Below are 22,462 nucleotides of genomic sequence, written 5' to 3' on the forward strand. Positions count from 1 at the left end.
GATCTCAATTCTAGCCAATTCTACATTGAAAAAGTAAAACGGTGCTCCTTCTCTTCCAAGCTCTGCGGTGCGCCCAAACAGTGGTTTACCCCCACATAAGGGGTATCAGCGTACTCAGGAGAAATTGCACAACAAAATTTGTGGTTAAATTTCTGTTTTTACACTTGTGAAAATTAAAAAAAATGGTTCTGAAGTAAAATGTTTGCAAAAAAAAGTTAAATGTTCATTTTTTTCTTCCACATTGTTTCAGTTCCTGTGAAGTACGTAAAGGGTTAATAAACTTCTTGAATGTGGTTTTGAGCAGCTTGAGGGGTGCAGTTTTTAGAATGGTGTCACACTTGGTTATTTTCTATCATATAGACCCCTCAAAATGACTTCAAAGGTGATGTGGTCCCTAAAAAAAACATGGTGTTGTAAAAATGAGAAATTGCTGGTCAACTTTTAACCCTTATAACTCCCTAACAAAAAAAAAAATTGTTTCCAAAATTGTGCTGATGTAAAGTAGACATGTGGGAAATGTTATTTATTAACTATTTTTCGTGACATATCTCTCTGATTTAAGGGCATAAAAATACAAAGTTTGAAAATTGCAAAATTTTAAAAATTTTCGTCATATTTCCGTTTTTTTCATAAATAATCGCAAGTAATATCGAAGAAATGTTACCACTAACTTGAAGTACAATATGTCACGAAAAAACAATCTCTGAATCAGCGGGATCCGATAAAGCATTCCAGAGTTATAACCTCATAAAGTGACAGTGGTCAGAATTGTAAAAATTGGCTCGGTCATTAAGTACCAAATTGGCTCTGTCACTAAGGGGTTAATGTTTTCGAGGTTCTGTGAATTGGGTGCACTTCATATTTTGACCACCAGGTGGCAGGAGATTAGATGTAACTGCGTAGTTTGGACACCAAGTGAGGATAAAGGTTCACTGTAGTTAGTAAACAAATGTAATTCACACTTCTCAACACTAGGTGGCGAAATTCCGTTTATTTTCTGGGCAAAGTAAGATATTGTAGTTTGCATATCTGGACACGAGGTGGCGAGCGTTCCCAGGTTAGTACTATACTGACACAGCAGGGAATGCAGTTCACATTTTTAACCGCTTGATGGCGACGGTACCACAGACGAGCACTTCCGCCAGTGAATGATGCCTGGTGATGTCGTCACTTCCGGGATTTTTATTGCCAGTACTTCCTGAAGTTTGTAAAGCATGGAGTGAGGTTGGGGCAGGAAAGTGTCTGGTTGCCATGGAGATTCCGAGGTCTCAGGTGGGTGTCGGGCTGTGATGGAGGAGATGATGGTTGTCAGCAGGTCCTGACTCTTTCTGGTTGCAGGAAACCTCCTGGCTGCAGGCGGCGGAAAAACACATCCAGGAGCAGCTGAGAGCGGGGGAAGGGAAGGAGCTGATCCCATGTGTGCGGGCGCGGAGCCCCCGACTGCCCCTGAGCTACAGGTGCGGTCCTAGAGTCCCCGGCGGAGGCGCACAGTCTCCAGGAGCTATACCCACGGTGCGGCGGCCTCCCCACAGAGTTACCGGAGGAGCGGTGTCCCCCCGCAGCGTCACCGCATGAGCGTCATGCCCCACAGCGTCCCCGGAGGAGCAGCGTCCCCGGAGGAGCAGCGTCCCCGGAGGAGCAGCGTCCCCCCACAGCGTCCCCGGAGGAGCGGCGTCCCCCCGCAGCATCCCCGGAGGAGCAGTGTCCCCCCACAGCGTCCCCGAAGGAGCGGCGTCCACCCGCAGCATCCCCGGAGGAGCGGCATCCACCCGCAGCGTCCCCGGAGGAGCGGCGTCCCCCTGCAGGGTCCTCGGAGGAGCGGCGTCCACCCGCAGCGTCCCCGGAGGAGCGGCATCCACCCGCAGCGTCCCCGGAGGAGCGGCGTCCCCCGCAGCGTCCCCGGAGGAGCGGCGTCCCCCTGCAGGGTCCTCGGAGGAGCGGCGTCCACCCGCAGCGTCCCCGGAGGAGCGGCATCCACCCGCAGCGTCCCCGGAGGAGCGGCGTCCCCCTGCAGGGTCCTCGGAGGAGCGGCGTCCACCCGCAGCGTCCCCGGAGGAGCGGCATCCACCCGCAGCGTCCCCGGAGGAGCGGCGTCCCCCCGCAGCGTCCCCGGAGGAGCGGCGTCCCCCTGCAGGGTCCTCGGAGGAGCGGCGTCCACCCGCAGCGTCCCCGGAGGAGCGGCATCCACCCGCAGCGTCCCCGGAGGAGCGGCGTCCCCCCGCAGCGTCCCCGGAGGAGCGGCGTCCCCCCGCAGCATCCCCGGAGGAGCAGCGTCCCCCCACAGCGTCCCCGAAGGAGCGGCGTCCCCCTGCAGGGTCCTCGGAGGAGCGGCGTCCCCCCGCAGCGTCCCCGGAGGTGCAGCGTCCCCAATAACTCCCTGCAGGAGTGTTGTGTGTGGCAGTTCTCTGCCTGTCCTGTAGGGGTCAGTGTGTACTGATGGGTTTCCCTCTGTGACTATCTCGTTTCTTCTCTCGCAGTTTCACCCCAATCTCGCAGCTTCTCGCCCTTCAGCGCTCGCCCTGTGTCTCCCTCCTGGGCTGGGACACTGAGCAGTTCCAGCAGTGGAGCCGTGAGGGGTTGGGGCGTGGGACAGGATCGGGCGGTGCACCCCCCACCATACTGCCGCGGGCACGTCTCCTCCTGGTGGGGTACATCACTGACCAGTCCACTGATGGGAACCTGTACATCCAAGATGCCAGCGGCTGTGTGCCATGTGAGGTGAAATGCCACAGACTTCACTGGGGGCCCATAACCTGCAGTGCCTGAGAACACCACGAGAGGGCGCCACTCCTCACCAGCGATACATTGACAGTGATTGTTTCTCTACAGATGTCTCGGTTTGATTACTCCTGTCTGGGCTCGCTGCACGTCTTCCCCTGCTGGACTTTTATCCCGACTTCTCAGACAGGAGGCTACGTGGAGGTCCTGTGCCCCCCGGTCCCTGTTATCCGTCCCGAGGTTCCAACAAAAGTCCCAGTAGAGTCCTCCTCTATCTCCCCTGAGTCTGCAATTCTGCTTCTAGGTGACAGGTAATGAACCTCTCCTGTCACCTCTCTCCCTTCTCCTACTGACACCCTGCAGCTTCTCGCCTCCTCCTATCCCCCTGCAGCTTCTCTCCTCTTCTCCTCCTATCCCCCTGCAGCTTCTCTCTTCTTCTCCTCCTATCCCCCCTGCAGCTTCTCTCCTCTTCTCCTCCTATCCCCCTGGAGCTTCTCTCCTCTTCTTCTATCCTCCTGCAGCTTCTCTTTTCTTCTCCTCCTATCCCCCTGCAGCTTCTCTCCTCTTCTCCTCCTGCAGCTTCTCTCCTCTTCTCCTCCTATCCCCCCTGCAGCTTCTCTCCTCTTCTCCTATCCTCCTGCAGCTTCTCTCCTCTTCTCCTATCCCCCTGCAGCTTTTCTCCTCCTCTCCCCCTGCAGCTTCTCTCCTCCTATCCCCCTGCAGCTTCTCTCCTCTTCTCCTATCCCCGTGCAGCTTCTCTCCTCCTCCTAGCCTCCTGCAGATTCTATCCATTTCTCCTCCTATCCTCCTGCAGCTTCTCTCCTCTTCTCCTCCTATCCCCCTGCAGCTTCTCTCCTCTTCTCCTCCTATCCTCCTGCAGCTTCTCTCCTCTTCTCCTCCTATCCCCCTGCAGCTTCTCTCCTCTTCTCCTCCTATCCCCCTGCAGCTTCTCTCCTCTTCTCCTCCTATCCTCCTGCAGCTTCTCTCCTCTTCTCCATCTATCCTCCTACTGCTTCTCTCCTCTTCTCCTATCCCCCTGCAGCTTCTCTCCTCTTCTCCTCCTATCCTCCTGCAGCTTCTCTCCTCTTCTCCTCCTATGCTCCTGCAGCTTCTCTCCTCTTCGCCATCTATCCTCCTGCTGCTTCTCTCCTCTTCTCCTATCCCCCTGCAGCTTCTCTCCTCTTCTCCTCCTATCCTCCTGCAGCTTCTCTCCTCCTATCCTCCTACAGCTTCTCTCCTCTTCTCCATCTATCTTCCTGCTGCTTCTCTCCTCTTCTCCTATCCCCCTGCAGCTTCTCTCCTCTTCTCCTTCTATCCTCCTGCAGCTTCTCTCCCCTTCTCCTCCTATCCTCCTGCAGCTTCTCTCCTCTTCTCCTCCTATCCTCCTGCAGCTTCTCTCCTCCATCTATCTTCCTGCTGCTTCTCTCCTTCTCCATCTATCTTCCTGCTGCTTCTCTCCTCTTCTCCTATCCCCCTGCAGCTTCTCTCCTCTTCTCCTATATCCCTGCAGCTTCTCTCCTCTTCTCCTCCTTTCCCCCTGCAGCTTCTCTCCTCTTCTCCTATATCCCTGCAGCTTCTCTCCTCTTCTCCATCTATCCTCCTGCAGCTTCTCTCTTCTCCTATCCTCCTGCAGCTTCTCTCCTCTCCTCCTATCCTCCTGAAGCTTCTCTCCTCTTCTTCTCCTCCTGCAGCTTCTCTCCTCTTCTCCTATCGCCTCTCCCCATTATATTTCCTGTATCCATCCTCTTCGTATCCCCATGTCTCAGGTGACTTCTCTCTTTTCCCTCTGCAGCCATCATCCCCGTGGAGCCCGAGTGTCAGTAACCGGTCACCTGTTGTCGGTCACGTCATTGGTCACCATCCGGAGCAAAACCTTCTTCTTCTTCTTCCTTCAAGATGCAAAACAGTCCATACCTGTGATCGTACATGTGAGTGATCGCTGTATCACCCTGCAGGGGGAGGAGACTCACAGCTCCTATCTGTATCACCCTGCAGGGGAGGAGACTCCTAGCTCCTCCTATCTGTATCACCCTTCAGGGGAGGATACTAATAGCTCCTCCTATCTGTATCACCCTGCAGGGGGAGGAGACTCGTAGCTCCTCCTATCTGTATCACCCTGCAGGGGGAGGAGACTCTCAGCCCCTCCTATCTGTATCACCCTGCAGGGGGAGGAGACTCGTAGCTCCTCCTATCTGTATCACCCTGCAGGGGGAGGACTCATAGCTCCTCCTATCTGTATCACCCTGCAGGGGGAGGAGACTCACAGCTCCTATCTGTATCACCCTGCAGGGGGAGGAGACTCGTAGCTCCTCCTATCTATCACCCTGCAGGGGGAGGAGACTCTCAGCCCCTCCTATCTGTATCACCCTGCAGGGGGAGGAGACTCCTAGCTCCTCCTATCTGTATCACCCTGCAGGGGGAGGAGACTCCTAGCTCCTCCTATCTGTATCACCCTGCAGGGGGAGGAGACTCCTAGCTCCTCCTATCTGTATCACCCTGCAGGGGGAGGAGACTCGTAGCTCCTCCTATCTGTATCACCCTGCAGGGGGAGGAGACTCTCAGCCCCTCCTATCTGTATCACCCTGCAGGGGGAGGAGACTCGTAGCTCCTCCTATCTGTATCACCCTGCAGGGGGAGGAGTCTCCTTTTGCCTCCATTTTGTTGTGCCTCTTTTCTGCAGGTTCCCTCCAAGCTCTTCTGGTTTCGGGTGTTGGAGGTCGGTGAGACGTATGAAGTCACCTCGCTTTCCTTGTCGTCTCTCCGCGGGTCACCTCGGCGGGTGTTCGCTGTGACCTCCTCTTCCCTCATCGCCCCACGCCCTCCACTTTCTCCGTCTTGTTCCTCTACTCCCGTTATGGAAAATTCAGAAGAACTGACAGAACCGAGTGAGACCAAAGCGTCTGATTGTGGCCCCCGGGAGCGAGGGACGGGAAAGCGAAGTAAAGAATCCAAGACCTTAACCTACAAGGTGAGGCGCGAGGGTGGCACATGCTGGGAGTTGTTGTCCAGCCTCTTGTTACTTGATGTAGTACCGTCGTCGGTCTCTAGTGAGCGCTGATGAGTTCTCCAGTGGTTGTGCACAGATCAGCGGTGCCCGGCGGCTGCTCGTCTCCTCCGGGGTGAGGTGTGACTCCTGATCTCTCTCTCAGGGGGTCGTCACACGGGTGTTGAATGCCCCCGCGGGCTTATATGAGCTGGACGGGGTGCTGCTCCTCTGCACGGCGTACACCCAGCTGCAGAACGGAGGTAGAGGACTGAGAGTTGGCGCCAGGGTGGAGGTGAGGTGACGGCACGGATGAGGGGTTGTGTGCCGCTGTCCCCCGCTCATGTCTCCTGTCCCGGTGTTTAGGTCTGTGACGCCCACCTGCAGCAGTCTCCCAGCCCTCTCTTCCCCTCGCTCGTCCTCTCCTGCTGTCTCAGGAGCCGGGTCCGAATCTGCGACTTCTCCCGTCTTGACGCCCCGTGCGCCCTGTTCTCCGGGTCCGGGAACCTCTACCTCCACCTGCTGTTCCGCTACCGCCTGCGGCTGCCGGAGTTCCTGTGGACGTGTCATGTCATTGACAAGCTGCAGGAGAAGTGAGCAGGGCAGCGGGGCCGGACATACCCTGGGGGCTCGGGCAGGAGTAACGTCATGGGGTCTTCTGGCTTTCAGATTGTGTCCACGTTTGGTCAGACAGAACTGCGTCACCCGACCCCTCAGAGACGGAGCCCACGGTCCGGCAGAGAAACTCCTGTTCCCCACCCTGTCCGCGTGGTCCGGCGGCCGGAGAGAGAGGGATTTACAGGAAGAGATGGTGGCAGATCCACATGACTGTCCTCTGCGGCAGGTAGGCAAGGGTTAATAGGGGTGTCGGGGTGAGCGTCCCTGACCTGCTGATGGCCTGTCCTCCTTCCTCTTCAGTACTCTCCGCTGCCGCCCCCATGGTGCCTCCCACCTCTCTCTATCGTCCCCTCTTTGATCTGCTCCGCTCAGAACCTGCGAGAAGAGGAGTCAAATCGCCGCCTTCACTGGTCCCGTTACTGGCTGCGATCCGGAGATCTGTTCCCACCTCACGTGAGCATGAGAGCGTTTACCTGAGGGAACGTAGAAGTTAGTGGAGTGTCCCTTTAAGTAGGGGGATGTGGGACTGGGCATCCACCTAATCGTACTTTTGAGAATTCAGGCGACTTTCCCTTTAAGCAGTGACTTCACACGTCGGGCTGACGGCTACACGTCTGTGTCCTACCTGCCCTCTTGTCTGTCTCCTCAGGTTCTCCTCGGGGTTCTTCAGGCTTCTTCTTCAGGATCTCTCCTATTAAAGGATCAGTCGTCTTCTCTTACCTGCCTGGTTCTGCCGGCTCCTCCGATCGCCTGGATCGGTACGTCTTCTCCGGGCGCTCGCCCTGATGTTACCTCTCCCATCGTTCCACATGGTGACATCGGCCAGTGTCTAGATCTCAAAGAAATTGGCAATTATCTAAGATCACAGGCTCCACCTGTTGGGAGTCACTTATCAGGCGATCACATTTACTCACTCCCCTTATAAAGAAGACCTCACAATAAATATGTAATTATTTTTACCTGGTGTGAATGCCGCTGTTCTCCTGAATCCAACGATGTTTTTCTTTTCTTTCTACGCCTCTTCGTTCCTGAGATACGGCCTCCTCTTCCCTGGATATAAATCTAGCCTTTTTGTCTAACTGGGCGGAGTTCTAGACTCTGCTTTTTCTTACGGTCACGCCCACTAAGCAACACGACCCGATTTGCATCCAGAGAATAGAAGGCCATATCTCAGGAACGGAGAGGGGCAGGAACAAAAGAAAAACATCGCCGGATTCAGGAGAACAGCGGCATTTACATCAGGTAAAATAATTACGTATTTATGGGTAGTGATGAATCCCCTTTAAGCTTCCAGGGCTTTTGTTTTCTAGGCTGTGTCCTCGTAGTTCGTCACTATCAATTAGTGACGGAAAACATAAGGGATAAAGACAATGACGAGGATGCACGGAGCAAGTAAGAGTCTCCTCACAACTACATGCCACGTATGTGCGGAGGTCCTTCTTCTCAACTCCCGGCCTTCTTTCTCAGGACTTACGCCGTGTTCCTCACACAAGATGTGACGGTCCTTCACTCCTCCCATTCCTCATCTTCCTGCCCAGTTCTGAGATCCAGTGATCAACCGCTGGTTAAAATTCCGAGACTGGAGACCTCCTGGCCTCAGCGCCACCTAGTGGTGGATAGCCTGGAGGGGAGGCACGTGAGACACGGCCATGACATGGGACTTCAGTTCCGGGCTACAGTTTCATGGGTGGACATCACAGAGACGTCTCCGGAGAAAGTGGACGGAGATGCCAGAAGATCGGGTAAAGGTGACTCCAAGGTATGAGTAGTGGGAGCTGTTGTCCTGTGATTCTCTGTTATCTGTCAGTGACCCGGAGTAACTGATTCCGTTTGTGTAGGTGATACTCCTCTTCTCCTCCTCGTCTGTCCGCTGGTTCAGTTTCCTCCGACCTAACCGCTTGTATCGTCTGACTGCAACAGGTGTAATGGTGAGCGCCGCCATCTTTTCCTGCACTTTCCGCCCTACCGATGATCACTTTTCACCTTTTGGTCATTGAATTAGGACTCGGGGATATTTGACGGTGTCTCTGCTCCTCCGGGGTATATCGTCCATGCTCCTCGGTGTCTCCAGGTCCACGCTGACTGGACGCTAGAAGATGTCGAGGTGACGTATCCGCTGTCTCTTCCGCTCTGTGCTGGGTCTTCTCCACATGCTCATATGTCTTGGCTGTGTGTTTAGGGCACCGCGGTCTCACCAGGTCCGGCTGATGGCTTGTCTATAGAAGAAGCGCTGAGGGACAAGTAAGTTGCTCCTCAGACGTGGCCTCGTGTCTCAGCCGCCATGTTTGATCCTCATGCATTCGTGCTGTCTCTTCCAGCTCCAGCGGTTCTCTGCTGACTGTGACCGGCGTGGTGTCCAGCCGAGCCATGTGCGATACACAGATGAGGGCAGTGCCGTCTAACCATGGTGAGCATGGTGGCCCATCTACTGCCACAGGGTAACGTCTGGTGTGACCCCCTGTCGTCCTCCACAGATGGCTTCCTGCCTCCCGGAGCCTCCATCAAAGTGATCCTAACCCAACCCCAGAGCCATTCATCTGCCTCTGTATATCTGGATGTCTCAGGTGGCCCCTACCCTCTGGGGCTTCTCCCGGGGACCACGGTTATGCTGCAAGGACTGGAGAGGAAAGTGTCCAGGTATTGTCAGATCTCCCCTTACTGCTTAACATTGTAAGATGAGCATCAGCTCCTATTATTCAGCACAATATCTGGGAGTATACAGTATATATGAGAAATGCATGAAAATATCGCTATAAACACACATTACTGATCCTGAGTTACATCCTGTATTATACTCCAGAGCTGCACTCACTATTCTGCTGGTGCAGTCACTGTGTATATACATTACATTACTGATCCTGAGTTACATCCTGTATTATACTCCAGAGCTGCACTCACTTTTCTGCTGGTGTAGTCACTGTGTATATACATTACATTACTGATCCTGAGTTACAATCTGCATTATACTCCAGAGCTGCACTCACTATTTTGCTGGTGCAGTCACTGTATACATACATTACTGATCCTGAGTTACATCCTGTATTATACCCCAGAGGTGCACTCACTATTCTGCTGGTGCAGTCACTGTGTACATACAGTACATTGCTGATCCTGAGTTACCTCCTGTATTATACTCCAGAGCTGCACTCACTATTCTGCTGGTGCAGTCACTGTGTACATACAGTACATTACTGATCCTGAGTTACCTCCTGTATTATACTCCAGAGCTGCACTCACTATTCTGCTGGTGCAGTCACTGTGTACATACATTACATTACTGATCCGGAGTTACATCCTGTATTATACCCCAGAGCTGCACTCACTATTCTGCTGGTGCAGTCACTGTGTACATACATTACATTACTGATCCTGAGTTACATCCTGTATTATACTCCAGAGCTGCACTCACTATTCTGCTGGTGCAGTCACTGTGTACATACATTACATTACTGATCCTGAGTTACATCCTGTATTATACTCCAGAGCTGCACTCACTATTCTGCTGGTGCAGTCACTGTTTACATACATTATATTATTGATCCTGAGTTACCTCCTGTATTATACCCCAGAGCTGCACTCACTATTCTGCTGGTGCAGTCACTGTGTACATACATTACATTACTGATCCTGAGTTACATCCTGTATTATACCCCAGAGCTGCACTCACTATTCTGCTGGTGCAGTCACTGTGTACATACATTACATTACTGATCCTGAGTTACATCCTGTATTATACTCCAGAGCTGCACTCACTATTCTGCTGGTGCAGTCACTGTTTACATACATTATATTATTGATCCTGAGTTACATCCTGTATTATACTCCAGAGCTGCACTCACTATTCTGCTGGTGCAGTCACTGTGTATATACATTACATTACTGATCCTGAGTTACATCCTGCATTATACTCCAGAGCTGCACTCACTATTCTGCTGGTGCAGTCACTGTATACATACATTACTGATCCTGAGTTACATCCTGTATTATACCCCAGAGGTGCACTCACTATTCTGCTGGTGCAGTCACTGTGTACAGACATTACTGATCCTGAGTTACATCCTGTATTATACCCCAGAGGTGCACTCACTATTCTGCTGGTGCAGTCACTGTGTACATACAGTACATTACTGATCCTGAGTTACCTCCTGTATTATACTCCAGAGCTGCACTCACTATTCTGCTGGTGCAGTCACTGTTTACATACATTATATTATTGATCCTGAGTTACATCCTGTATTATACTCCAGAGCTGCACTCACTATTCTGCTGGTGCAGTCACTGTTTACATACATTATATTATTGATCCTGAGTTACATCCTGTATTATACCCCAGAGCTGCACTCACTATTCTGCTGGTGCAGTCACTGTGTACATACATTACATTACTGATCCTGAGTTACATCCTGTATTATACCCCAGAGCTGCACTCACTATTCTGCTGGTGCAGTCACTGTGTACATACATTACATTACTGATCCTGAGTTACATCCTGTATTATACTCCAGAGCTGCACTCACTATTCTGCTGGTGCAGTCACTGTTTACATACATTATATTATTGATCCTGAGTTACATCCTGCATTATACTCCAGAGCTGCACTCACTATTCTGCTGGTGCAGTCACTGTATACATACATTACTGATCCTGAGTTACATCCTGTATTATACCCCAGAGGTGCACTCACTATTCTGCTGGTGCAGTCACTGTGTACAGACATTACTGATCCTGAGTTACATCCTGTATTATACCCCAGAGGTGCACTCACTATTCTGCTGGTGCAGTCACTGTGTACATACAGTACATTACTGATCCTGAGTTACCTCCTGTATTATACTCCAGAGCTGCACTCACTATTCTGCTGGTGCAGTCACTGTGTACATACAGTACATTACTGATCCTGAGTTACCTCCTGTATTATACTCCAGAGCTGCACTCACTATTCTGCTGGTGCAGTCACTGTGTACATACATTACATTGCTGATCCTGAGTTACCTCCTGTATTATACTCCAGAGCTGCACTCACTATTCTGCTGGTGCAGTCACTGTGTACATACATTACTGATCCTGAGTTACCTCCTGTATTATACTCCAGAGCTGCACTCACTATTCTGCTGGTGCAGTCACTGTGTATATACATTACATTGCTGATCCTGAGTTACCTCCTGTATTATACTCCAGAGCTGCACTCACTATTCTGCTGGTGCAGTCACTGTGTACATACATTACATTACTGATCCTGAGTTACCTCCTGTATTATACTCCAGAGCTGCACTCACTATTCTGCTGGTGCAGTCACTGTGTACATACATTACATTACTGATCCTGAGTTACATCCTGTATTATAATCCAGAGCTGCACTCACTATTCTGCTGGTGCAGTCACTGTTTACATACATTATATTATTGATCCTGAGTTACCTCCTGTATTATACCCCAGAGCTGCACTCACTATTCTGCTGGTGCAGTCACTGTGTACATACATTACATTACTGATCCTGAGTTACCTCCTGTATTATACCCCAGAGCTGCACTCACTATTCTGCTGGTGCAGTCACTGTGTACATACATTACATTACTGATCCTGAGTTACCTCCTGTATTATACCCCAGAGCTGCACTCACTATTCTGCTGGTGCAGTCACTGTGTACATACATTACATTACTGATCCTGAGTTACCTCCTGTATTATATTCCAGAGCTGCACTCACTATTCTGCTGGTGCAGTCACTGTGTACATACATTACATTACTGATCCTGAGTTACATCCTGTATTATACCCCAGAGCTGCACTCACTATTCTGCTGGTGCAGTCACTATGTACATACATTACATTACTGATCCTGAGTTACCTCCTGTATTATACTCCAGAGCTGCACTCACTATTCTGCTGGTGCAGTCAATATGTACATACATTACATTACTGATCCTGAGTTACCTCCTGTATTATATTCCAGAGCTGCACTCACTATTCTGCTGGTGCAGTCACTGTGTACATACATTACATTACTGATCCTGAGTTACCTCCTGTATTATATTCCAGAGCTGCACTCACTATTCTGCTGGTGCAGTCACTGTGTACATACATTACATTACTGATCCTGAGTTACCTCCTGTATTATACCCCAGAGCTGCACTCACTATTCTGCTGGTGCAGTCACTGTGTACATACATTACATTACTGATCCTGAGTTACATCCTGTATTATACCCCAGAGGTGCACTCACTATTCTGCTGGTGCAGTCACTGTGTACATACATTACATTACTGATCCTGAGTTACATCCTGTATTATATTCCAGAGCTGCACTCACTATTCTGCTGGTGCAGTCACTGTGTACATACATTACATTACTGATCCTGAGTTACATCCTGTATTATACCCCAGAGGTGCACTCACTATTCTGCTGGTGCAGTCACTGTGTACATACATTACATTACTGATCCTGAGTTACATCCTGTATTATACCCCAGAGCTGCACTCACTATTCTGCTGGTGCAGTCACCGTGTACATACATTACATTACTGATCCTGTATTATACTCCAGAGCTGCACTCATCATCTTAGTCTCGCACTCCAGAGATGGCTGCTCTGACTATAACCTGTGTGCGATTGGTGCTGTGGATGCTGACGTTTTTTCCTCTCTAAGGTCCGGCAGTGTGTACCTCCGCAGCGTGCCCACCACCCTTGTGAGCATCGTGAGCCCACCATCGGAGAATGTGTGAGTTGGATAACGCTGACAACCTCCGCAGGCTGTCAGTTGTTCTCGTATTCATGTTACATTTTGCCTGCACTGATACATTGCAACAACCCCTCAGCTGTAAAAAAAATATCTATTTCTATAATAGCTGCCAGCAAGCAGATATGGTAAGAAGGGTGACTACACTGAGCGTGATGATCTCGTCCTCTGTGCTTTCAGTGATGATGTTGCTGCGCCCCCCCTTATACTGTTCAGGCATCTGACAGGGACCCCCATTCCTCAGCGTGCGCTGTGCTCCGTGACCTGTGTCCTCAATATGACGCTGCGCTGGGACTGCTCGCGGTGTGGGGACACATTCATGCAGGTAATCCCACCGTGCGCCCGCTTGGTACACCTGCCGTCGCTCACCCTCCACTTGTTACCCTGCAGGGAGCCTGTGAACGCTCGCCCTCCTGCACCGCCCAGTCCGGGGTCTTCAGAGCGAAAGCCTGGTGAGCAGACAGCGACCCCCGATCTCCTCTTACCTGGAGGAAGAGCACAACTGTGGTTACCTTGTCCTTCTCAGGGTGAAAGCGGAGGACGGATCTGGAGAGGCGCAGGTGTTCCTGCAGGACGAGGCGGTCTCCGTAATGCTGGGGATCTCCCGCCGGCTCTGGGAGGCTCTGCAGGGGCGGGTCTTATCAAGAGGGAAAGTGATGGTGAAGAGCAGAGGAAGGAGCGAGATGCCGGTATGTGGAGAGACCCTCATAGTGCGGGATTGTAGATGGTGACCAGAAGACTTACACCCATCCTCTCCTGCAGGGTGAGGAGGACAGCACAGACCCTCTGGTAGACCACCTAACCTTCCTGATGACCCGGCCAGCCATCGCCCGGCCTTTGCTCCTCACCTTCAAGCAACGGGTGGAATCTGTAGGATCCGTGACTCCAGGTGAGACCCCGTAGCGCTTCTACTAGTTCCTTCCCAACCCTTTATTTCTTCAGGGCGGGGGCCACAAATCCTGATCTATGGTCAGGAGGTGTATGGAGTACGCACCCGCCTCTAACAGCAGCGACCGGAGCAAGCTGCCGAGACAAGGGCGTGCGGGGACATGGACATTGCAGGGTGTCAGTGTGTGACCATGGTAGCCAGGGTCAGCTGCCATCTTGATGCGTCTGGAAAGCCAAACCACAGGCTGGGTTTTCAGAGGACACCGTGATTTGTACTACCGTATTTCCCCAAAAATAAGCCCTACCCTGAAAATAAGCCCTAGTGTGATTCTTTATGGGCCCCCAGCATTTCTATTCCGAGGCTCAGACTGTTCAGGGACCTTTTGGTGACATCTCGATCATGTGACTAAAATGACACCAAAGGTCCTTTAACTGCATAAGTTTAGAAGAACTGAAGAGAATGCAGGCTGGTCTGTACCGTATGGGACGTGTGTGTATACACCCGTGTATGTATGTGCAGTGTGTGTATATACCCGTGTATGTATGTGCAGTGTGTGTATATACCTGTGTATGTATGTGCAGTGTGTGTATATACCTGTGTATGTGTGTGCAGTGTATGTGTATATACCCGTGTATGTATGTGCAGTGTGTGTATATACCTGTGTATGTATGTGCAGTGTGTGTATATACCTGTGTATGTGTGTGCAGTGTATGTGTATATACCCGTGTATGTGTGTGCAGTGTATGTGTATATACCCGTATATGTATGTGCAGTGTGTGTATACCCGTGTATGTGTGTGCAGTGTATGTGTATATACCCGTGTATGTATGTGCAGTGTGTGTATACCCGTGTATGTATGTGCAGTGTGTATATACCCGTATATGTATGTGCAGTGTGTGTATACCCGTATATGTGTGTGCAGTGTATGTGTATATACCCGTGTATGTATGTGCAGTGTGTGTATACCCGTATATGTGTGTGCAGTGTATATACCCGTGTATGTATGTGCAGTGTGTATATACCCGTATATGTGTGTGCAGTGTGTGTATAGCGTGTATGTGTGTGCAGTGTATGTGTATATACCCGTATATGTGTGTGCAGTGTACAGTCATGGCCAAAAGTATTGACACCCCTGCAATTCTGTCAGATAATACTCAGTTTCTTCCTGAAAATGATTGCAAACACAAATTCTTTGGTATTATTATCTTCATTTAATTTGTCTTAAATGAAAAAACACAATAAGATTTGTCCTAAAGCCAAATTGGATATAATTCCACACCAAACATAAAAAAGGGGGTGGACAAAAGTATTGGCACTGTTCGAAAAATCATGTGATGCTTCTGTAATTAGTGTAATTAACAGCACCTGTAACTTACCTGTGGCACCTAACAGGTGTTGGCAATAACTAAATCACACTTGCAGCCAGTTGACATGGATTAAAGCTGACTCAACCTCTGTCCTGTGTCCTTGTGTGTACCACATTGAGCATGGAGAAAAGAAAGAAGACCAAAGAACTGTCTGAGGACTTGACAAACCAAATTGTGAGGAAGCATGAGCAATCTCAAGGCTACAAGTCCATCTCCAAAGACCTGAATGTTCCTGTGTCTACCGTGCGCAGTGTCATCAAGAAGTGTAAAGCCCATGGCACTGTGGCTAACCTCCCTAGATGTGGACGGAAGAGAAAAATTGACAAGAGATTTCAACGCAAGATTGTGCGGATGTTGGATAAAGAACCTCGACTAACATCCAAACAAGTTCAAGCTGCCCTGCAGTCCGAGGGTACAACAGTGTCCACCCTTACTATCCGTCAGCGTCTGAATGAAAAGGGACTGTATGGTAGGAGACCCAGGAAGACCCCACTTCTTACCCCGAGACATAAAAAAGCCATGCTGGAATTTGCCAATACTTACCTGAAAAAGCCTAAATCATTTTGGAAGAATGTTCTCTGGTCAGATGAGACACAAGTAGAGCTTTTTGGGCAAAGGCATCAACATAGAGTTTACAGGAGAAAAAAAGAGGCATTCAAAGAAAAGAACACGGTCCCTTCTGTCAAACATGGCGGAGGTTCCCTGATGTTTTGGGGTTGCTTTGCTGCCTCTGGTACTGGACTGCTTGACCGTGTGCATGGCATTATGAGGTCTGAAGACTACCAACAAATTTTGCAGCATAATGTAGGGCCCAGTGTGAGAAAGCTGGGCCTCCCTCAGAGGTCATGGGTCTTCCAGCAGGACAAGGACCCAAAACACACTTCAAAAAGCACTAGAAAATGGTTTGAAAGAAAGCACTGGAGACTTCTAAGGTGGCCAGCAATGAGTCCAGACCTGAATCCCATAGAACACCTGTGGAGAGATCTAAAAATGGCAGTTTGGAGAAGGCACCCTTCAAATATCCGGGACCTGGAGCAGTTTGCCAAAGAAGAATGGTGTAAAATTCCAGCAGAGCATTGTAAGAAACTCATTGATGGTTACCGGAAGCGGTTGGTCGCAGTTATTTTGGCTAAAGGTTGTGCAACCAACTATTAGGCTGAGGGCGCCAATACTTTTGTCTGGCCCATTTTTGGAGTTTTGTGTGAAATGATCAATGTTTTCCTTTTTGCTTCATTCTCTTTTGTGTTTTTTCATTTAAGACAAATTAAATGAAGATTATAATACCAAAGAATTTGTGTTTGCAATCATTTTCAGGAAGAAACTGAGTATTATCTGACAGAATTGCAGGGGTGTCAATACTTTTGGCCATGACTGTATGTGTATATACACTACGGTTCCAAAGCTTCGGGTCACCCAGACACTTTTGTGTTTTCCATGATAACTCATACTTTTATTAATCCAATGAGTTGCCAAATGAATGTAAAATCTAGTCCAGACATTGACAATGTTCGAAAAAAAGATTTTTCTTTGAAATAATAATTTTTTCCTTCAATCTTTGCTCCCTTTGCAGCAATTCCAGCATTGCAGACCTTTGGCATTCTAGCAGTTAGTTTGCTGAGGTAATCTGGAGAAATTTCCTCCCCATGCCTCCAGAAGCTCCTCCACAAGTTGGTTTGGATGATGGGCACTTTTTGCACCATACGGTCAAGCTGCTCCCACAACAGCTCAATGGGGCTGAGATCTGATGACTGTGCTGGCCGCTTCATTACATATAGATAGATAGATACCAGCTGCTGCTTCTTCCCTAAATAGTTCTGGCATAATTTGGAGTTTGCTTTGGGTCATTGTCCTGTGGTAGGATAAAATTGGCTCCAATCAAGCGCTGTCCACAGGGTATGGCATGGCTTTGCAAAATGGAGTGATAGCCTTCCTTATTCAAAATCCCAATTACCTTGTACAAATCTCCCACTTTACCAGCACCAAAGCAACCCCAGACCCTCACATTACCTCCACCATGCTTGACAGATGGCGTCAGACACTCTTCCAGCATCTTTTCAGTTGTTCTGCGTCTCACAAAGGTTCTTCTGTGTTATCCAAACACCTCACACTTGGATTCTCCTGTCCATAACACTTTTTTCCAATCTTCCTCTGTCCGATGTCTGTGTTCTTTTGCTCATATTAATCTTTTCCTTTTATTAGTCAGTCTCAGATATGGCTTTTTCTTTGCCACTCTGCCCTGAAGCCCAGCATCCCGCAGTCACCTCTTCACTGTAGACGTTGACACTGGCGTTTTGAGTGTACTATTTAATGAAGCTGCCAGTTGAGGACCTGTGAGGTGTCGATTTCTCAAACTACAGACCCTAATATACTTGTCTTGTTGCTCAGTTGTGCACCGGGGCCTCCCACTTCTCTTTCTACTCTGGTTAGAGCCTGTTTGTGCTCTCCTCTGAAGGGAGTAGGACACACCGTTGTAGGAAATCTTCAGTTTATTGGCAATTTCTCACATGGAATAGCCTTAATTTCTAAGAACAAGAATAGACTGTGGAGTTTCACTTGAAAATTTTTTTTCTAGCCATTTTGAGAGTTTAGTGGAACCAACAAATGTAATGCTTCAGATTCTCAACTAGCTCAAAGGAAGGTCAGGTTTATAGGTTCTCTAATCAGCCAAACTGTTTTCAGCTGTGCTCACATACCTGCACAAGGGTTTTCAAGGGTATTCTAACCATCCATTAGCCTTCTTACACAGTTAGCAAACACAAAGTACCATAAGAACACTGGAGTGATGGTTGTTGGAAATGGGCCTGTATACACCTATGAAGATATTGCATTACAAACCAGGCGTTTGCAGCTAGAATAGTCATTTACCACATTAACAATGTATAGAGTGTATTTCTGAATCATTTCATGTTAGCTTCATTACAAATCTCCTTATTTTTCAAAGAAAAGCAGTTTTTTTTCCAAGTGACCCTAAACTTTTGAATGGTAGTGTATGTATGTATGTATGTATATATATATACCGTATTTCGCGGACTATAAGACGCACCGGACCATAAGGCGCACCCCAAATTTGGGGTGAAAATTGCAGAAAAAAAGATTTTTTATAAGATGGGGGTCCGTCTTAGGGCTTGTTTCCACTTGCGAGAAACACGTCCGTGTCTCGCATGTGGAAACCAAGCTCTGGCGCCGGCACTTTGGAGCGGAGCTGTGCAGCTCCATGTGTTACTATGTGGCCGCACGCTCCGCTCCCAAGTGCCGGCGCCACAGCTTGGTTTCCACATGCGAGACACGGATGTGTTTCTCGCAAGTGGAAACAAGCCCTTATTGTCCGAATTTACAGTATCTTACCTGAGGGCTGGCGGTGGCAGAGCAGGGTCACAAGAGGCATGGTGTCGGCAGAGGTGGGGTGATGCGGTACGGCGTGCACCTGAGCAGGGTCCCTTCCTGCTTAGGTGGGCGACGCCACGGCCTGGTATCCATGGGAGGGTTGCAGCAGTGGTTACCGGCACAGGTGCTGGGATGAGGAGGAGCAGTGAGAGGTATGGCGTGAGAGGGGTCCCTTTCCCCGGGGAGGTGATGCAGCAGCCCGGTAATGCAGCAGAGCCGGGTGAATCCTGTTGTTACTGGTGGTGGCGGCCATCTTCTTGAGGCCGCCCGTGCGCAGATGGAGCGCTCTGCTGCTCGGGGCTTCAGGAAAATGGCCGCGGGATGCCGCGCGTGCGCAGATGGGGATCGCGGCGGCCATTTTCCTGAAGCCGAGTTCGCATCTCGGCTTCAGGAAAATGGCCGCCGCGATCCCCATCTGCGCACGCGCGGCCTCAGGAAGATGGCCGCCACCACCGGTAACAACAGGATTCACCCGGCTCTGCTGCATTACCGGGCTGCTGCATCACCTCACCGGGGAAAGGGACCCCGCACCTCTGCCGCCACGGTAAGCCTGCATTGCGACTATTAGACGCACCCCCCATTTTCCCCCCTTTTTTGGGGGGGAAAAAGTGCGTCTTGTAGTCCGAAAAATACGGTGTATATGTATGTATGTATGTATGTATGTATGTATGTATATATATGTATGTGTATATATATATATATACACACACACACACACACACACACACACACACACACACACACACACACACACACACACACACACACACACACACACGTATTTAAGCGGAGTGGGTGTGTATATACATGTTTGTATGAGCAGTGTGTGTATGTATATATATATATTATGTGTAGTGTGTATACGTGTATGCGCAGAAAAACTACGCTACATTTCTAATTGGAGGTATTTTCTGATATTATTATTACACCTACTACATACTGGGATGGGATTGGTCCTTTAGAGTCTTGGGATGGGATCTTGGGGATGGGAATGGTCCTTTAGAGTCTTGGCACCGACCTTTGTCTCTATGTAAATCTTCTTGTCCCGCACTCATGTTGTTACTACTGATCCCCAGCCTCATCGCAGCTGACGCGCTTCACGCGGGCAGAGAGAGAATACGTCACCCGTGTCCCGGCCGCCCCTATGGTCACCTGTGTACAGCTCCAGGAGGTGGAGCCTCGGACCATGTGTCACATGATCAGAGATCGCAGCCAATCAGACGTTAGGTAAATGACGTTGTAAAGAATTATTTGTAATTAAATAATTTATATCTAACATTTCCTTGTGGTCATTAAAGGGGAACTCCAGCAAATCCGCTGCTCTCACAACTGACTTCTATGAGGGCAACAAAAATTCCCGCACAGACTCGTTCACCAGTTAAGAGCTCCCATAGAAAGCGAGATCATGGCCACCTCCATTTCTGACAGCCACCGCCCGCGTTCCATTCTCCTTCCCGCCACTGTCATCTATCGGATGTGCTTCCGAGACAGATTCAGATCTCTGCAGTTGAAAAACATCATGGCGCTCAGGGACCGGTTTTGAAGAAGTAGATTTGCGTTATCATCTCTGATCATTTTTCTGATCTCAAAAACCGCGTAAACTTGTGTGTACTGGCATGTAAGACACAGATGTGCCCATTGATGACAGATTCAGCGCAGTCTAATGAATATCGGGCCTCTGACTGATGATTTCAGGGGCAGATAAGGATCTGGATTATCTGATTTCAGACTGTGGATCCTTTTGTTCTCTAAGTGATAAGCAGCCGCCAGAGATGTCTGGCAGCGCCCCTCTCATGGTGCACATAAGCGCAATTGGCAGAGTGAGCGCTCCGGTGTATGGGAGAGTCGGGCGAATGATTGGAGAGCTGTCTGTAGTGGATGGGGGATTTCAGTCCAGCACATTGACCCTATAATGATCTAATAAATTAAAAGGGACATTTAAGTGCACCTTGCCATCTGCTTGTTTTCCCTCTATCTATAACCCCCCCTCTTCTTTGATTGACAGCTCTGGTTCATAAAGGCAGAGGACAGATTGATGAAACACAAGCTGGTAGGAAGGTGCATTTAAATGTCTGACCACACCACTGTGCACCGAGCGCCTGTACTTGGCTTGAACAGTCATGTGTTCCCTTTAATGATTATGATATCTACTTGAATAAAGCACCAGAACCACCATCAGTACAGGAGTACAACACCATTATTATATGTAAACATCACCAGACTCATCATCAGTATATAAATAAATCAACAGAACCTCCATCAGTATGAATATATAGCAAGAACCGTCATTAGTACAAGAATACATCACCAGAACCATCATCCGTACATAAAAACAGCACAGGAACCACCATCAGTACATGAGTACATCATTATCAGTATACACTACTCACAAAAAGTTAAGGATATTTGGCTTTCCGGTGAAATTTATGCAAAACATAATAAGTTCACGTTACATGTTTTATCATGAAAGTAGGGCATGGAGATTTCCTCATCTGAAACAAACGCCAGCAACAGTGGTGGGTATACCCCCAACAAAAAAAGTCAGTGTATCAATAACTTGTTGTGTGGCCTTGAGCATCAATTACAGCTTGACAATGATGTCTCCTGCTGTTCACAAGTGGAGTTATTGTCTGCTGAGACACGGCATCACACCCTTCTTGAAAGGTGGCGCTCAGGTCCCTGAGGTTCTGGGGTCCAGTTACGAGCCTCTATACGGCGACGCAGCTGATCCTATAGGTTTTCTATGGGATTCAGGTCTGGATAAAGTGCAAGCTGCTCCATTTGAGGTTCCCCAGTCTCCAACAGTCATTCCCCAATGATGCGACCTCGATGAGCTGGAGCATTGACGTCCATGGAGACGACATTAGGCCGGTGTTGTCCGCACAAGAGGCACAATGGCTGGATTCATGATGTTATTCCAGTAGTATGGACTTGTGACTTTGTACCATTCACACAGTGTAGGGCAGTTCTGTATTGACTAGACACACCAGTCCACACTGCGGCACCACCAAAGGCTTGGCTGGTGACCACAGTGGCTGATGCATAGCCCTCTCAATGAGGTCTAGAACCTCGTTGGTGGCAATCATTTTGCAGATTTGCCTGCGGATTTTTCTGCAGTAAATCCGCAGCTCTTGGCAAAAAACGCAGGTGCGGTTTTGAAAGCTAAAGAAAGATTTGTCATGTCTTGTCCAACCTCCTCTTTTAGATTTGCCCAACACCCACTCCATTACACACATAGACGGATATAGATAGATAGAAGGAAGATATAGCTATCTCATATCTACATCTATGGATAGATGTAGATAGATATATGGATTGTTAGGCTACTTTCACACATCAGGTTTTTGCAGTCAGGCACAATCCGGCGAGTTTTGAAAAAACGGATCCACTTTTATTTTCACCGGATCCGTTTTTTTCTCAGAGTTGTATTAGCGGCCGGATTGCGCCTGATGGCCTCACGTTTCATCCGTTTTTTTGCTGAATCCGTCAAAAAAAGCTTTTTCCGGCGGACGGAGAAAACGTACAGAGGAAAGTTCTTTTCTGTCTGGCGAAAAAACGCTCAGCGATGGATCCGGCTAAAAATGTATGAAACTGAGATGTGAAATGATGAATCCGGCCTCCGAATCAGTTTTCTCATGCATTTTTGCCATTAAAATCATGCACATTTTCCGTTCTCTCTCTCTAAAAAAAAAAAAAAACGGATCAGTTGCATCAGTTTTTCACTATTTGCAACGGATCCGTTTTTTCAAAAATTTGCCGGATGCTGCCT

The 22,462-nt window shown here is 49.2% G+C and overlaps 1 protein-coding gene across 4 annotated transcripts; it reads left to right on the forward strand.

Annotated features, from left to right (window-relative positions):
• Positions 1 to 1,153: 1,153 nt before the first annotated feature.
• Positions 1,154 to 20,826, forward strand: CTC1 (CST telomere replication complex component 1). Of its 4 annotated transcripts, XM_077261670.1 has the most exons (25): positions 1,237 to 1,272; positions 1,339 to 1,457; positions 2,478 to 2,718; positions 2,830 to 3,029; positions 4,511 to 4,646; positions 5,399 to 5,686; positions 5,868 to 5,996; positions 6,068 to 6,294; positions 6,371 to 6,545; positions 6,620 to 6,772; positions 6,969 to 7,077; positions 7,630 to 7,711; positions 7,787 to 8,078; positions 8,158 to 8,247; positions 8,322 to 8,423; positions 8,499 to 8,560; positions 8,638 to 8,726; positions 8,794 to 8,956; positions 12,964 to 13,035; positions 13,234 to 13,378; positions 13,444 to 13,505; positions 13,580 to 13,742; positions 13,816 to 13,942; positions 19,770 to 19,920; positions 20,699 to 20,826. In XM_077261670.1, exons 1-25 carry the CDS (start codon positions 1,252 to 1,254, stop codon positions 20,709 to 20,711), a joined length of 3,411 nt encoding a protein of 1,136 aa, XP_077117785.1. In that variant the 5' UTR covers positions 1,237 to 1,251; the 3' UTR covers positions 20,712 to 20,826. The 4 variants fall into 4 exon arrangements, with proteins under 4 accessions (XP_077117787.1, XP_077117785.1, XP_077117786.1 ...); XM_077261672.1 differs by lacking the exon at positions 2,478 to 2,718 and having other exon boundaries at positions 1,154 to 1,272; XM_077261671.1 differs by lacking the exon at positions 5,868 to 5,996.
• The last annotated feature ends 1,636 nt before the right edge of the window (positions 20,827 to 22,462 follow it).

The sequence above is a fragment of the Ranitomeya variabilis genome, chromosome 5 (genome assembly GCF_051348905.1).
Source record: "Ranitomeya variabilis isolate aRanVar5 chromosome 5, aRanVar5.hap1, whole genome shotgun sequence".
NCBI lineage: Eukaryota > Metazoa > Chordata > Amphibia > Anura > Dendrobatidae > Ranitomeya > Ranitomeya variabilis.